Source organism: Panthera pardus, unplaced genomic scaffold (genome assembly GCF_024362965.1).
Source record: "Panthera pardus isolate Hobbes unplaced genomic scaffold, ASM2436296v1 HiC_scaffold_6, whole genome shotgun sequence".
Classification (NCBI taxonomy): Eukaryota; Metazoa; Chordata; class Mammalia; order Carnivora; family Felidae; genus Panthera; species Panthera pardus.
Window position 1 is genome coordinate 65976088 of NW_026526991.1, and position 15839 is coordinate 65991926.

The window sequence follows — 15839 nt, forward strand, 5'->3', positions numbered from 1 at the left end:
ATAGCTCGGTAGTGTTAAATATATTCATATCGTTGTGCACCCATCATTACTGTTCACCTCCATAATTCTTTTCATCTTGTAAAACTGGAACTTTATACCCATTAAATAACTACCTATTCCCCCTCCCCCAACTCCAGCCATTGATAACTACAATTATGCTCTCTGTCTTTATGATTTGACTACTGTAAGTACCTCATAGAAGTGGAATCATACAGTATTTATCTTTTTTTTTTAATGTTTATTTCTGAGACAGAGAGAGAGAGAGAATGAGTGGGGGAGGGGCAGAAAGAGAGAGGGAGACACAGAATCTGAAGCAGGCTCCAGGTTTCAAGCTGTCAGCACAGGCCCCGACGCGGGGCTCGAACTCACAAACCGTGAGACCATGACCTGAGCTGAAGTCAGTCGCTCAACTGACTGAGCCACCCAGGCACCCACAGTATTTATCTTTTTGTGGCTTATTTCATTTACAATAATGTTCTCAAGGCTCATCCATGTTGTAGCTTACTGAGTTTTGTTTCTTTTAAAGGCTGAATTATATTCCATTGTGTGTATGTACCACATTTTCCTTAACTATTCATCTGTTGATGGACACTTGGGTGGCTTCCATATTTTAGCTATTGTAAATAATGCTGCTGTGAACATGGGTGTACAAGTATTTATTTCTTCAAGACCTTGCTTTTGATTCTTTTGGTTATGTACCCAGAAGTGGAATTGCTGTTTTTAATTTTAATTTTTTGAAGTGATTCTTAAATTTTTTTAATTAGAAAAATAAAATTTTTGAAGTTCAGATTGTTCTTTTTGTTGTTATCTGTGCCATTGATATTATATCCAGGAAGTTGCCAAATCCACTGTTGTGAAGCTTTTGTTCTGTGTTTTCTTCTAAGAGTTTTAAGTTCTGTATCCATTTTTGAGTTAATTTTGTATGTAGTATTAGGCAAGGGTATAATTTCATTTTTTTGCATGTGGATATCTAGTATTCCTAGCACTGTTTATTGAAATGACTATCCTGTAGCACCTGGATGGCTCAGTTGGTTAAGAGTCTGACTTTGGCTCAGGTCATGATCTCGTGGCTCGTGGGTTTGAGCCCTGCATTGGGCTCTGCTGACAGCTCAGAGCCTGGAGCCTGCTTTGGATTCTGTCCCTCTCTGTCCCTCCCCTGCTCATGCTCTGTCTGTCTCTCAAAATAAACATTAAAAAAAAAAAAAAAAAAAAGTATCCTTTTGCCATTAAATGGTCTTGGCACCTTTGGCAGAAATCATTTGGCTATATATTGCATGGATTTATTTCTGGGCTTTCTATTCTGTTCATTTGTCTGTATGTCTCTTTATGCCAGTACCACACTGTATTACTGTACAGTGATTACTGTAGCTTTGTAGTAAGTTTTGAAATCAGGAAGTGTGAATTCTCCAGTTTTGTTACTCATTTTCAAATTGTTTTAGCTATTTGGGGTCTTTAGAGATCCCATATGAATTTTAGGGTAGCCTTTTCTATTTTGCCAAAAAACATCATTGGGATTTTGGTGGGGATTGCATTGAATTTGTAAATTACTTAGGGTAATAATACTCACATTTTAACAATATTAAATCTTTGAATCTAGAACATGGGACGAGTTTTCATTTATGTCTTAATTTCTTTCAACAGTGTTTTGCAGTTTTAATTGTACAAGTTGTTATGTTAGTCATTCGTTTTTGTTTTTGTTTTTGTTTTTGATGCTATTGTAAATAGAATTATTTCATTATTTCCTTTACAGATTCTTCATGTTTAGAAATGCAACTGAATTTTATGTGTTGACTTTGTATCCTGCTATTTTGCTGAATTCATTTTTTTTGTGTGTGTGTGTGTTTTCTATGCAAGATTATATCATCTGCAAACAGATAATTTTACTTTTTTGCCAATTTGAATACTTACTCCTTTTTCTTGCCTAGTTCTTTTATTTTTTTTTTTTTTAATTTGAGTGTGAGAGAGAAAGTGTGAGTGTATGCGAGCAGGGGAGAGGGGCAGAAGGAGAGAGAGAATCTTAAGCAGGCTCCACACTCAGTGCTGAGACTGATGCAGGTGTGGATCCCATGACACTGGAATCATGACCTGAACTGAAATCAAGAGTCACATGCTCAACTCACTGAGCCACCCATGCACTTCTTGCCTAGTTGTTGTGATGAGAACTTCTAGTACTTTGTTGAATAGGAGTGGGCATCCTTGACTTTTTCTGTATCTTAGCAGAAAGGCTTTCAGTTTTTCACTGTTGAATGTGATATTTGCTGTGGGTTTTTTGTATATGGCTTTTTTTTTTGAGGTAGTTTCCTTCTAGTCCTAGTTTGTTAGGTGTTTTTATCATGGAAGGGTATTGAATTTTGTCAGATGCTTTTTCTGTATCTAGACGATCATGTGGTTTTTTCCTTTATTGTGTTTGATGTATTGCATGGTTGATTTTTGTATGTTGAACCATTCATGCATTTCAGAAATGAATCCCTTTGGTCATAGTGTGTATAATCCTTTTAATATGCTGCTAATAAATTCTGTTTGTTAGGGGTTTTTTTTAATGTTTATTTTTGAGAGACCGAGACAGAGAGAGACAGAGTGTGAGTGGGGGAGGGGCAGAGAGAGAGAGAAAGACACAGAATCTGAAGAGGCTCCAGGCTCTGAGCTGTCAGCACAGAGCCCGATGCGGGGCTCAAACTCACAAGCCGTGAGATCATGACCTGAGCTGAAGTCGGACGCTTAACCGACTGAGCCACTCAGGCGCTCTGAGTTTGTTGTATTTTGTTGAGAATTATTACATCAATGGTCATAAGGGATATTAGTCTATAATTTTCTTTCTTTCCTTTTAATGTTTATTTACTTTTGTGAGAGAGAGAGAGAGAGTAGGGAAGGGTCAGAGAGAGACAGAGATACAGAATCTGAAGCAGGCTCCAGGTTCTGAGCTGTCAGCACAGAGCCCAACACGGGGCTCAAACTCATGAACCGTGAGGTCATGATCTGAGCCAAAGTCAGACGCTTAACTGACTGAGCCACCTAGGTGCTCTAGTTTTCTTGTAGTGTCTTTGTCTGGCTTTGATATCAGGGTAATGCTGGCCTTATAGAATGAGTTGAGAGGTGTTCCTTCCTCTTCAAATTTTTGGGAAAATTTAAAAAAGATTGGTGTTACTCTAAACGTTTTGTTGAGATTCACTAGTGAAGCCATCAGGTCCAGGGCTGTTCTTTGTTGGGAGTTTTTTTTTTTTTTTTTTTAATTGATTCAGTCTCCTGACTAGACAGATCTGTTCAGATTTTCTACACTTTATGGTTTATTCTTGGTAGGTTTTGTGTTTCTAGAAATTTGTCCATTTCATCTAGATTATCTAATTTGTTGGCATATGATTGTTCAAAGTACTCTTATAATCCTTTTTATTTCTGTAGAATTGGTAGCAATGTCTCCACTTTTATTTCTGATTTTAGTGGTTTGAGTCTTCTGTTTTTTTCTCAGACCATTTAGCTAAATAAAGGTTTAACTTTTTTGATCTTCTCAAAGAGCCAACTTCTAGTTTTATTAATTTTTCTCTATTATGTTTTCTGTTTTGTTTATCTCTGCTCTAATCTTTGGTATTTCCTTTCTTCTTGCTTTGGCTTTAGTTTGTTCTTTTTTCTAGTTGCTCAAGTTATAAGGTTAGTTTGTTAATTTGAGATCTTTATTGTTTTTTAAATGTCAGTGCTCATAGCTATAAATTTCTCCTTTAGCACTGCTTTCGCTACATCCCATAAATTTAAAAATTTTTTTTTTAATGTTCTGTTTTATTTTTGAGAGGGAGAGACAGAGTGCGAGCAGGGGAGGGGCAGAGAGAGAGGGAGACACAGAATCGAAAGTAGGCTCCAGGCTCCGAGTGGTCGGCATGGAGCCCAGTGTGGGGCCCGAATTCACGAGCCATGAGATCATGATCTTAAGTCGGACGCTTAACCAACTGAGCCACCCAGGCGCCCCCATCCCATAAATTTTGATAGTTGTGTTTTTGTTTTCATTCATCCCTAAGTATTTTCCAGTTTCCCCTTTGATTTCTTCTTTGATCCATTGGTTGTTTAAAAGTGCTGTTTAGAGGCGCCTGGGTGGCACAGGCAGTTAAGCATCTGACTCTTGGTTTTGGCTCAGGTCATGATCTCACGGTTTGTGGGTTTGAGCCCCCCATTGGGCTACGTGCTGGCAGGGCGGAGCCTGCTTGGAATTCTGTTTCCCTCTCTCTTTGCCCCTCCCCTGCTTGAGCTTTCTTTTTCTCTCTTAAATAAATAAATATTTTTAAAAAGTGCTGTTTAATTTCCACAATTTTGTGAATTTTCCAGTTTTCCTTTTGTTACTGATTTCTAACTTTATCCTGTTGTGGTCAAAAAAGTTAATTTGTATGGTATCTGTCTTTTAAAAATCTATTGAGACTTAATTTGTGGCCTCACATATGGTCTATCCTGGTAATTGCCCTATGTGTACTTGAGAAGAATGTTTATAGTGTTGTTGGGTAGAGTGTTTGTTCATATATGTCTGTTAGAGCTAGTTGGTTTATTTTTTAAATTCTCTGTTTATCTTTTGTTGGTTTGTTCTGTCCATTGTTGTGGGTAGGTATTGAAGTCTGCACCTATTAGTGTAAAACTGTCTTATTTCTTCCTTCAATTCTGTGGGTTTTGCTTCCTGTATTTTGATGGTCTTTTATTGGGTGTGTAAATGTTTATAATAGTTATAGTTGTTGTATTGAGCCTAGTATTAATATATAATGCTCTTTTCTCTTGAAACCTTTTTTATTTTTTTTTTGAAAACTTTTTTGGTTTTAAAGTGTATTTGTTTTATATTAGTGTAGCCACCCTTGGGGGGTGCCTGGGTAGCTCAGTTAGTTAAATGTCCTACTCTCAGTTCTGGCTCAGGTCATGATATCACAGTTTGTGAGTTCGAGCTCTGTGTTGGGCTCCAAGCTGGTAGTATGGAGCCTGCTTGGGATTCTCTGTTTGCTCTTCCCCCACTCACACACCCATGCAGTCTCTCTCTCTCTTTCTCTAAATAAATAAATAAACTTAAAAAAAGTTAGAACCTTAAAAAAAAAAAAAGTATACCACTAGCCACCCTTGCTGTCTCTTGGGTACTGTTTGCATGGTGTATTTTTTTCCCTCCTCCTATTTTCAAGTTTGGGTCTTAGGATCTCAGTTGCTTGTAGAGAGCGTATATATAGTTGGACATATGTTTTTATGCATTTTGACAATTTAATCTATTTACACTTAAAAGTAATTATAAATGATATCATTATGCTTATGCTATTTGTTTTCTATATGCCTTATAGTTTTTTGTCCCTCATTTCTTGCATTACTGTCTTCTTTTAGGTGATTTTTCCATAGTGAAAATTTTAAATTCTTTTCTCATTTCCTTTTGTGTGTATTTTATGGCTATTTTCTTTGTGGTTCTCATGAGGATTACATTTAACATCATAAAGTTATACTAATTTGAATTTATATTGGTTTAACTTCAGTAACATACATACAAAACTCCTCCTTTTAGCTGTGTCCCCACATCTTTTGATTGTTGGCTGTCACAAAGTTGTATCTTTAAACATTGCATGCCCCCAGAACATAAACTAATAATCCTTTTAGATGCATTAGGCTCTTAAATTATATAGAAACTAAGATTTGAATTACAAACCAAAGTTACAGTAATAACTAGCTTTTACACTAATAATTGTGTTTTTTCCCTTAAAATGTATTAAGTCTCTTAAATCATGTAGGAAACAAAGGCACAGTTATAGACTATTTTTTTTGAATTTTTTACAATGTTATTTTGAGAGAGAGAGAGAGAGAGTGAGCCCCCTTCATGGGGCTCAAACTCATGAACCGTGAGATCATGACCTGAGCTGAAATTAAGAGTCGGGAGCTCACCCAACTGAGCCACCCAGACTCCCCTAAGGGAGTTATTTTAAAGTCTTTGTGTAGTAGATCTGCCATCAGGTCTTTCCCAGGGGCATTTTTTTGTTGATTTATTTTTTTTCCTTATGGGCCATACTTTCCTGTTTCTTTAAATGCTTTGTGATTTTTTTGTTGAATGCTGGCCATTTGAATCTAATAATGTGGTAACTCTAGAAATCAGATTCCCAGGGTTTTCTGTTTTTGTTATTGTTTTTGGATGTGGAGTGGATTTGATTTTGTATGGTGTCGCTGATGAGGATCAGCCTGAGGTGTAAACTTAAGGTATTCTCACTTCTTTTCTGATCCTTTCCCTGGGAATGTGTGGTCCAAGTTTTCTAATGTCCTGATCTTTAATGTCTGGCTCCCCAAAGGGGAAAAAAGCAAAAAATGAAGAGAAAGGATGCAGGTGCTTCAGATTCCCTGGAAGTTACTTTAGCCAGAAGGGGAGGAGCTTGCAACAGTGGAGGGAGGCACAACAACAGTGGCTGCTTGCCTCTTGGTCTGTACCTCTGTGATCAGAAGCTGCAATCAGGGGTCAAAGCACAGAGCTTGATATTTGTAGGATAGTCTTTTGCTGGTACTGGCTTCCCCAAAGTGTGTGCAGGCTATTCCAGGAGCAGGTGCACAACTGCCTTCATTGTGGCTGGGGTAGGAGATGGGTAGTTGCTGATGTGCTGAGAGATGAAACTGATATAAATTAACCTCAATTTACTGTCCAAGGCTTGCCCCAAAAGTTGCAAGCCTTCAACGGACTCCAGAATAGTTACATCAGACAGATTCTGCCAGTCCAATTGTTTTCTAGGTGGGGAGACAGATTCCTGGTGCTTTCTACTCTTGACATTTTCCCAGAATCCTCCTCTTTTTTTTTTTTTTTTTTATGGCTAAGCACAATTTCATTGTATGTAAGTACCACATTTTGCTTATCCATTCACCCATCGATGGATGGACACTTGGGCTGCTTCCCTATCTTGGCAGTTGTGAATAGTGCTGCAGTGAACATGGGAGTAAAGAGATCTCTTTGAGATCTGTTTGTATGACTCTTGATTGAAGGTTTTTAAAATCTGACTTCTAGTGGTTATAATTATTGATCTCAGAGTAGCCAACTGCCTGTGCAGTATCTGAAACTTCCAGTGTTTCAGCAAGCAGTCTTCTTATTTTGGGTTGTGCTTATTTGTTTTTGTTTTCCATTTTATAAATTTCCTGAAGTAAAGAGATGTCATCTGCTTCATTCTAGGCATGCCAGGCTCCCAAGAAAACAAAAGCAGATGATCGAGGAACAGATGAAAACACTTCGGAGCAGACAATTCTCAGTATGATTTCCCAGAGCTCTTCAGACACAACTATCGCAGGTTTAATGAGCATGTCAACTTCTACCACAAGTGCAGTGCCTTCCCTTCCAGCCACTGAAGAGTCATCCAGCAACTTAAGCAATGTGGAGATGTTGCAGGGCGAACGTTGGCTGTCCTCCCAACCCCCTTTTAAACTGGAACCTGCTCAGGGTCATCGGACTAGTGAGAATTTAGCACTTATAGGAGTTGATCATTCTTTGCAACAGGATGGTTCGAATACATTTATTTCCCAGAAGCAAAATAGTAAGAGTGTGCCATCAGCTAAAGTGTCTCTGAAAGAATACCGTGCAAAGCATGCAGAAGAGTTGGCTGCCCAAAAGAGGCAATTAGAGAACATGGAGGCCAATGTGAAGTCACAATATGCATATGCTGCCCAGAATCTTCTGTCACACCATGATAGCCATTCTTCAGTCATTCTGAAAATGCCCGTAGAGGGCTCAGAAAACCCTGAGCGGCCTTTTCTGGAAAAACCTGACAAAGCAGCTCTCAAAATGAGAATCCCAGTGGCAAGTGGAGATAAAGCTGCCTCTTCAAAACCAGAGGAGATAAAAATGCGCATTAAAGTCCATGCTGCAGCTGACAAGCACAATTCTGTAGAGGACAGTGTCACAAAGAGCCGAGAGCACAAAGATAAGCACAAGACCCACCCATCTAATCATCATCATCATCATAATCACCACTCACACAAGCACTCTCACTCACAGCTTCCAGCTGGTACTGGGAACAAACGTCCAGGTGATCCAAAACATAGTAGCCAGACAAGCACCTTAGCACACAAACCCTATAGCTTGTCTAGTTCTTTCTCCTCTTCCAGTTCTACTCGTAAAAGGGGCCCCTCTGAAGAGACTGGAGGGGCAGTGTTTGATCATCCAGCCAAGATTGCCAAGAGTACTAAATCCTCTTCCATAAATTTCCCCTTCCCTCCTCTTCCTACAATGGCCCAGTTGCCTGGGCATAGCTCAGACACAAGTGGCCTTCCCTTTACACAGCCTAGCTGTAAAACTCGAGTTCCTCATATGAAACTGGACAAAGGGCCCACTGGGGCCAATGGTCACAACACAACCCAGACAATAGACTATCAAGATACTGTGAATATGCTTCACTCCCTTCTCAGTGCCCAAGGTGTGCAGCCCACTCAGCCCCCTGCATTTGAATTTGTTCATTCTTATGGTGAATATCTGAATCCACGGGGTGGTGGAATGTCCTCCAGGTCTGGCAATACAGACAAACCCCGGCTCCCACCTCTACCATCAGAACCTCCTCCACCACTTCCACCCCTTCCTAAGTAAAGAAAAAGAAGAGGAGAAAAAAAACTTCCATAAAAACAACTTTTTTTTTTTTTTTTTAACTACTGATTCTGGACTAAGGAAATTACTTCCCTCATGAAATACGTCACCCTTCTTGGACTAGGGAATAAATGAATATTGACATGCAGGTGGGAGGGTGGTAGAGGGGCTTGGTTATATCTACTGCCTCAGAAATTTAACTATTTTATTATAGTTTTTACTGGTATTAGAGAGGTGAGAATGTGTTAAGCTGTGAAGGATTAAGAGTACTTTCTCTGTTCTTGGCCTCTCCACCTCCTAATTAGATCGATTAGAGTTGATGTCTTCCCTCTTCTTGCCAGGACTGAAATATGGAGGGTTGGTTTTATCAAACAGTTGTGGATCCTTTTGGTGTTTAATATTATCAGAAGAGAGGAAGTATTTAAACGTCAAAATCTTTTAAGAGACTTTTAAAAATAATTTAAAGAAAGTAAGTTATCTGTTTAGTTTTTTTTATATCATTGGGGAGGGGATAGGGATTTTGCTGTGTGTATGAGATACATAGCAATGACTCCTGGGGGGTGGGATTGGAGGGTGGGGGGTGTGTAGGGGGGATGGGAGGGTAGGCTTTGGCCTTGAGTTCTGATAGGCTCCGGCCACTTGAAGTGTTGAGACCTTTAAGTGTGTATGTAAGTGTGGGTATGTGCGTTTTTAAGTACGTGTGTTTAAAAATCATGTTTTATCTTTCCCTCCCTGTCCCTCACCATTTTCACTTCCCAACAGTCTACTAGAGAGAACACGGTGTGGCCTTTAGAACATAAAGGAAGGAAGAGGCATGTGTTTAACATGGTATTTTCCCATTTCTTTATGTTGTAATTGACTGGTAGCCTTCTAAATTCTAGTTTGGGCAAGTGTAGCCAGTGCCCTGACTCTGGACTCCATTATAAAAACTTTTACCCCCCTTTTCCTTTTGATGCAGAACAAAGGTGGGGTTGCGGAAGAAGGATTGGAGAGCAAGTCTGGCTTCTGCCCTACAGAATTGGGTGTGTCTTTTTTTCAAGTTGGGCTTTGGGAAAGTGTTCAAGTGAGAGCAGTCTCAGGGTCTCTGAAGGGAAGGGGGATGTGCTGTATATCCTGCCTATGAAAGCCCAGACCATATATGAGAGTAGTTCTGGGAGAAGCCATGGAGCTAGAGGATACTGAAAACAATGAAATTGTGATTGGGTATTTTTAGGATATTGTGTTTTAAATTACATTATGAATGTAAGACTTGCTTTTTATCTGTATATCTAAAGGGAAACAGCTGCATCCTTAATTTTTGCAAACCTATATGACTTCAGAGATTAGAGCTTGTGAATTTAACAGTACTGGTGTCATGAGGGTGAGCAAGCCTAGCCCACAGGTACAGATTGTTCATCTTTGGTGGCTTTAGCTTCTAGGCAGAGGTTTTTCAGGTTTCTAAGAATTTTTTTTAAAAAAATGGATTAGGAGTCCTATTCTTATGGGTGTTTGACTATCCCAGATTTCAGGATAAGTGGTATTCAGGATCCTAGCACTCAACACTTTTGCTGAGGAAAAAAATTTTTCAAGGGGCTAGAAAGCATTCTAAGCCAAGTTGTGTAACTGAAAATGCCACCAAGCTACAGATCATTTGATGTGATAGTCTTTGGTCTTCATGGTATTTCTTGCTATGGAAAAGATGATGCAATTTGAATTTGTCTTCTTGTTTTTAATGCAGCTTCCTTTACCAAATATTCTTTATAGAGAAATTGAATATTTTTCATTGGAAGTCATAGGGAGACAGGAGTTGTACATGTGCTGCTGCTTGCCAGGAACAGATTGGGGAGAAAACCAAGGCAATTGGAATTGTTGATGCACTGGCCTAATGTAGGAAGGAATTTGTACAGTAAACTTTAAGGTGAATTAGTGTCCTGTATCTCTGCATATTTGAACTGTCTAGAGTGCCTGCCATTGCTGTGTAAAATGAGCTCTCTGCTGATCTATAAACCAGTAATACTTTTGACTTGGAATGTTACTTCGTTTTTACAGATGGCATTTTCCTCTTTCTCCTTGATATTTTCTGTGTTGTGCTATGTAATTGGTAGATTTATGATGTGCTTACTAAATTTAGGCTATTTGTTTAGATTTTGTTTGGTGGAGTCTGCTCTCCTTCCTGACCTTCCCAAAAGCTTATTTAGTTTGGATTTGTGTCTTGGTGGAATTGATCACTGATTTGATTATGAAAATACCTTTTACAGTGTTCAGTTTTTCTCATCAAATGCCACATATTTTCTAATCATATGCACTCCCTTCACCACAGAGGCATACATATCCATTTGGCCTCCGAGCCGTTCTCCATGGCAGTCTGTAGTTAGTTCCTTAGACCTTTTGTCAGGAGTAAACTAGAAAAAGTGCTTTTTAGAGCCTGAGGGCTGCTTTCTGCTGTGTAGTCTGGCGTTTGCACTAGTAGATCATTGCTGATATAGGTCAGTTTAAAGACTTCTATATTACTGCCTGCTGATACTGTTTTAAGATACCTACAGTGTTTGCTTTTAGATCTGTTCATATGTCATGAATGTCCTATGTGCTTTGCATGAAGCTGCTGGATTTGGGTTAGCAGATGTGCCTGTCAGCTAGCATGCATATTGTTCAAATTAACATAGATTTAGGCTTCAAAGGGTAGTGTGGTTTCTAAACTCTGTGTTTTCTCTATGCTCACACCTTCAAAGGGTGAGAATGGGATTTATACATCCAAAGTTAGTCTAGTTAAACATGGGTTTTTTTTCTCCTTTTAACCTAGACTATCAAAAGGATAAGTGGTGGTAAGCAGGCCCGGAGCTTCAAGTTCTATAAATCTCATTACTAAAACCTTGCTTGACTCTCATGTTGGCAAAAACAAACACCTGTGGAATGTCCTTAGCGCTTTTAATCAGATACCTGTGTTGCTGTTGACTGACCTCTAGTGAAGCATTAATTTAAAGCTAAATTGGTCTTCTGCAATATCATTCTGCAATATGAGCTTTTTGGGTTTAGAAAATACGTAGGACTTAGTCTAAGTTTCTCACTCATGAATCAATGTGTTGCAATATCTGAGACTCTCAGTTTCTTCTTTTTTTTTTTTTTTAAAGATTTTAGTATTTTGATTCAATATATCCTTTGTCATAGTTACGTATTATTGGCTTCACCAGGGTTGATAGAAAAAAAAAAATTTAAATCTCCAGTTGGAAACAGCAATGGATTAGGGTATAGAAATAAAATCATGGTAACATCAGTGCTTGATTTCCTTAAACTTTTGCTACCTAATTCCCCGTATTGAAAATGTATACCCCTCATACTATGCTTCTGGACAAAGGCAATTAGAGGGATCTTATCCCAGTATGGTAGGATTTTGTGTTTCCCACAGATACACAGGGACTGTGGGAACTTGGGAACAAATCACTTCTTTAAAGGATTATTCTTTTGTTGATAAGTTCTTTTGATACTAATGGTAGGAAAAGGGATATTCTAGAACATCTTGAAGTTGGAATACAAATGTTATTCTCTTGGGTTTAGGAGAATTTAAGCAGTCTATGCAACCCCTCACATGGTGAGAAATAAGCCCTCCGCAGTCCCACTAAGCTTTCAGTGACTTCAATACCTCCCCAGATTTCCCATGTTGCTGCTTTTTAACACCCAGCTTTTAACTGAGGTTTGCTCCTGATGGTTTAAGAAATGTTCATGTTCTATCAGAATATCAAGTTTTATTTTGTCGTTTTATCCCTCTGTGGGTGTGAGTTTGAAACAAGCATGGTACTGCAATCCTACCTGATAGAGTGGCCTGGAGTGAGAATTATTTTCTAAGTGGGAGACCCTTCCATTTTAATGTTTCTAAAGTTTTTAATATGAACTTGGCATTGGAAAAGGGAGGGAAAGAAAATGAATGTTTACTAAAAAGCAGTGTCTGCTCTTCCCCTTTGTGAGTGCATATTTATGGTTGAATCAAAAGAAGAGAAAGACTCGGGTTTTCCGTTGCCACGTTAAGCGTGGAGAGGGATGCTTGACAGCATGCTAATTGAAGCCAGAGCAAGTATGTCTCCATCAGGTTATCAGGAACTCTTCAGTCGAATGCTGAGGAACTAACTGATTAGTGGTTGATCACATTGGAAATTGTTGTAAGATGGAAGTGCTGTCTGGGTTAAGCACCCAAAGAAAAGAATGCGGCAGCCTAACTTAGTGTTAACCTAGGTTTCTGGATTTGAAACTGACCTTTCCTTATCCTGTTCCACACACCTGAAACTGTCCGTTTTCTTATCAGACCAAAGAGCAAAGAAGAAAAAAAAAAAAGTAAAATACTTTACCAATCTATGTCACTCAGGTACAATTTTGTGGTAATATTTTTGTCTGTTTTCTTTGTATTGCTCTTAAGAGTCCTTTCTCAGCATACTATTCTGCTGTTGCCTCTGTCCTCCTTGGGGCACCTCAGTTCTGGATGCTACCCCTGGGATCTCTACTGTTGTTATGTGATTGATAGGATGTAAGTGACCATTACAGTAAGGGCTCTTTGTAAAAAAATTCAAAACATTTTTAAAAAATTTAAAAAAGGATGTTGTATACATTTTATAGTCTGGCTATCAGTTTGATATCTTGCTGTCAAGTATGTTTCTCAATATGTATTTATCCATCCCATCAATAAATGTTAATGATAAAACACTTATCTGATTGTTGTTTATGTGTCCTAAGTCTTCAAATTAGTCTTTAACTGTCACCTTATTGTTATGATTACAGTTTTTAGTTTTGGTAGTAGTATGTACTTTCTGACTACACAGGATCCTGTGTGAATTGAGTTCATTGGAAGGACCTAAGATCTGGTGGTCACAGTGAACCCGGTAGTATGGTAGTATGGTGTAGTCAGAGGGGGAAAAAACCCTCACTCAATAAAGTATTTTTGGTGGTGCTTGGAAAAATTGATAGTGAATATTCTTTCTGGGACATGTAAAACCACACATATGTAAATTACACATTTAAAGGGAAAGGATTTTATGCTAAAATACTCCCAAATTATAACAAAGTTAGAGGAAGCTATAGTTTAAAAACTAAAAGGCGGGGCCTCCTGGGTGGCTCAGGCTGTTAAACATCGGACTCTTGATTTTGGCTCAGGTCATGATCTCACGGTTTGGGAGTTCAAGCCCTGACTTGGGCTCCACACTGACAGTGGAGAGCCTGTTTGGGACCCTCTCTCTGCCCCTCCCCCCCCCCTCAAAAATAAGTAAACTCTACAAGGAAAAAAGATCAATTTAACAGAATGATGTACACTTCTGAAAAAAAAATCACTTGAGTTCTGGTCATCCTTCCATTTTCTAAAATATGACAACTTAGGATTTTTGTTTGCTGTACCTCTCCTAAAACCTTTGTGGGAATTGCTGACATTTTAAGAATTCTGGTCTGGTTTGAATGGCAGAGAAGAGAAATAATGTAAGGATGGATGATACTACAAAATCATAAGTTTAGTGATTTCTCTTTGTTAGAGTTACTATCAACTGTCATCCTTGGGAATAGATGAGGTATAAATCAATATAAAGGTGGTGTGCAACTGGATCCCCATTAATAGGGCTTGTTAAACTAATTGATAGAATTAGGCTTCATCTTCTAATGTTTATGTGATGATGGTTTCCATGACACTTGATAGCTGAATAAGAATGGCTTGATCTCCTTCATTGTTCTGAGGAAAGTTTGAAGCCCCTTCTGTGGACTGCATTTACTGTATAAGAGGCATGTGTTCACTGCAATCTGTAGCTCTGGGGCCTATTTCTGAACTCATGTGGTTTATGTCACCTGTCCTATGTGTGCTACCTTTTTGCACCTTTTCTTCATTTCACATAACACAAAACCAACAGGTAACCAAAAAGCCACAGCGATAAAAGCAAGTTAAAATTGAATACTAGATCAACCTTTTCTGAAGAGTAGTTTCAGGCACTTTTCTACCTTACATTTATTCCTTCATTAGAAAATAGTACCCATCAGGGGTGCCTGGCTGGCTCAGTCGGTTAAGCGTCCGACTTCGGCTCGGGTCATGATCTCACAGTTTGTGGGTTCGAGCCCCGCATCGGGCTCTGTGCTGACAGCTTAGAGCCTGGAGCCTGCTTCCAATTCTGTGTCTCTCTCTCTGCTCCTCCCCTGCTCATGCTGTCTCTCTCTCTCTCTCCTTCAAAAATAAATAAAAACATTAAAAAAAAAAAAAAGAAAATAGTACCTATCAAGTGCTGTGTACCGCTTACTGATGGGGATATGGCGGTAAACCACAAACATCCTTCCCTCACAGAACTTACACATTGTAGTTGTAGGGGAAACAAATAAATAAGTAGAACTTAGTATGTTAGATGACAAGGACTTTGGAGAATGTAAAGGGGAGAAGGAGGGATAGAGATGTTTTGTGTGTGTGTAGGTAAGGCTCTTGAAATCAGAAATAAGATGGCTAGGAAGGAAGGCCTCGTGAAATTACAGTTCAGCAAAGATCTGGAAGAGGTGAGAGCAAGCCGTGAGAATAGTTGGGGTAAGAACTTTACAGGATCATTCCAGGAAACAAGTGCAAAGGTTCTGAAGTGAGAATACACTGGCAGGTTTGAGAAATAGCAATGAGGCCAGTGTAGCTAATAGGGACATAAGTGAGGAACAGAGAGTAGCAGGATATGTGGTTAGAGAGGCAATGGAAAGCTAGATACTATAAGGCCTTGTAAGCCATTCTGTAGACAGTGAAATGCACCATCGAAACGCTTTGAGCTGACAAGTGACAAGATCTGGCTTAGGTTTTAAAGTGTTCATTTGGACTGCTGTATTTAAGATGGATTGCATGAGTCAAAGCTAAAGGGGCTTTCATAATAATTAAGGTAACAGATGAGAGTGGCTCGGACTAGGTAGTGAGAAATTACATATCTTGAAGATGGAGCCATAGGATCTGCTGTAAGGTTGGAAGAGAAGTCAAGGATGATTCCCAGTGCTTGGCCTGACCAACTGGAAGGATGGAGTTGTCATACTGAGATGAGAATGACTATAGAAAGAGGAGGAGTTTGGCATTCATTCATATTCATTCTGTCTCTGTCTCACATGCATACCTTTCTCTAGGACTGGTCCCCAAAACTCCAAATTCTGAAAAACTCTCAAGAATTCATTTTTGTGGGGCACCTGATTTTGTGGGGCCTCCTGGTTCAGTCAGGAAAGCATGCGACTCTTGATCTTGGGTTCATGAGTTTGAGCCCCAAATGAGGTTACTTAAATAAAAAAGATTTAAAAAATTCATCTTTGCCAATTTTTCTTTACAAAGATCCTCAGGTCCACTTTAACCTAT

At 39.0% G+C, this 15839-nt stretch overlaps 1 protein-coding gene across 3 annotated transcripts in view; it reads left to right on the forward strand.

The window, feature by feature from the left end:
• CCNT1 (cyclin T1) overlaps positions 1-13211 on the forward strand; it is a 47699-nt gene extending 34488 nt beyond the window's left edge. For 2 of the 3 annotated variants that reach the window (XM_019419204.2, XM_053895688.1), the window contains exon 9: positions 7139-13211. In XM_019419204.2, the coding sequence (XP_019274749.2) occupies positions 7139-8542 (1404 nt within the window). In that variant the 3' untranslated portion in view covers positions 8543-13211. The remainder of the gene's footprint in view (positions 1-7138) is intronic. The other variant, XR_002072417.2, reaches the window with a different exon arrangement.
• Positions 13212-15839: the final 2628 nt, after the last annotated feature.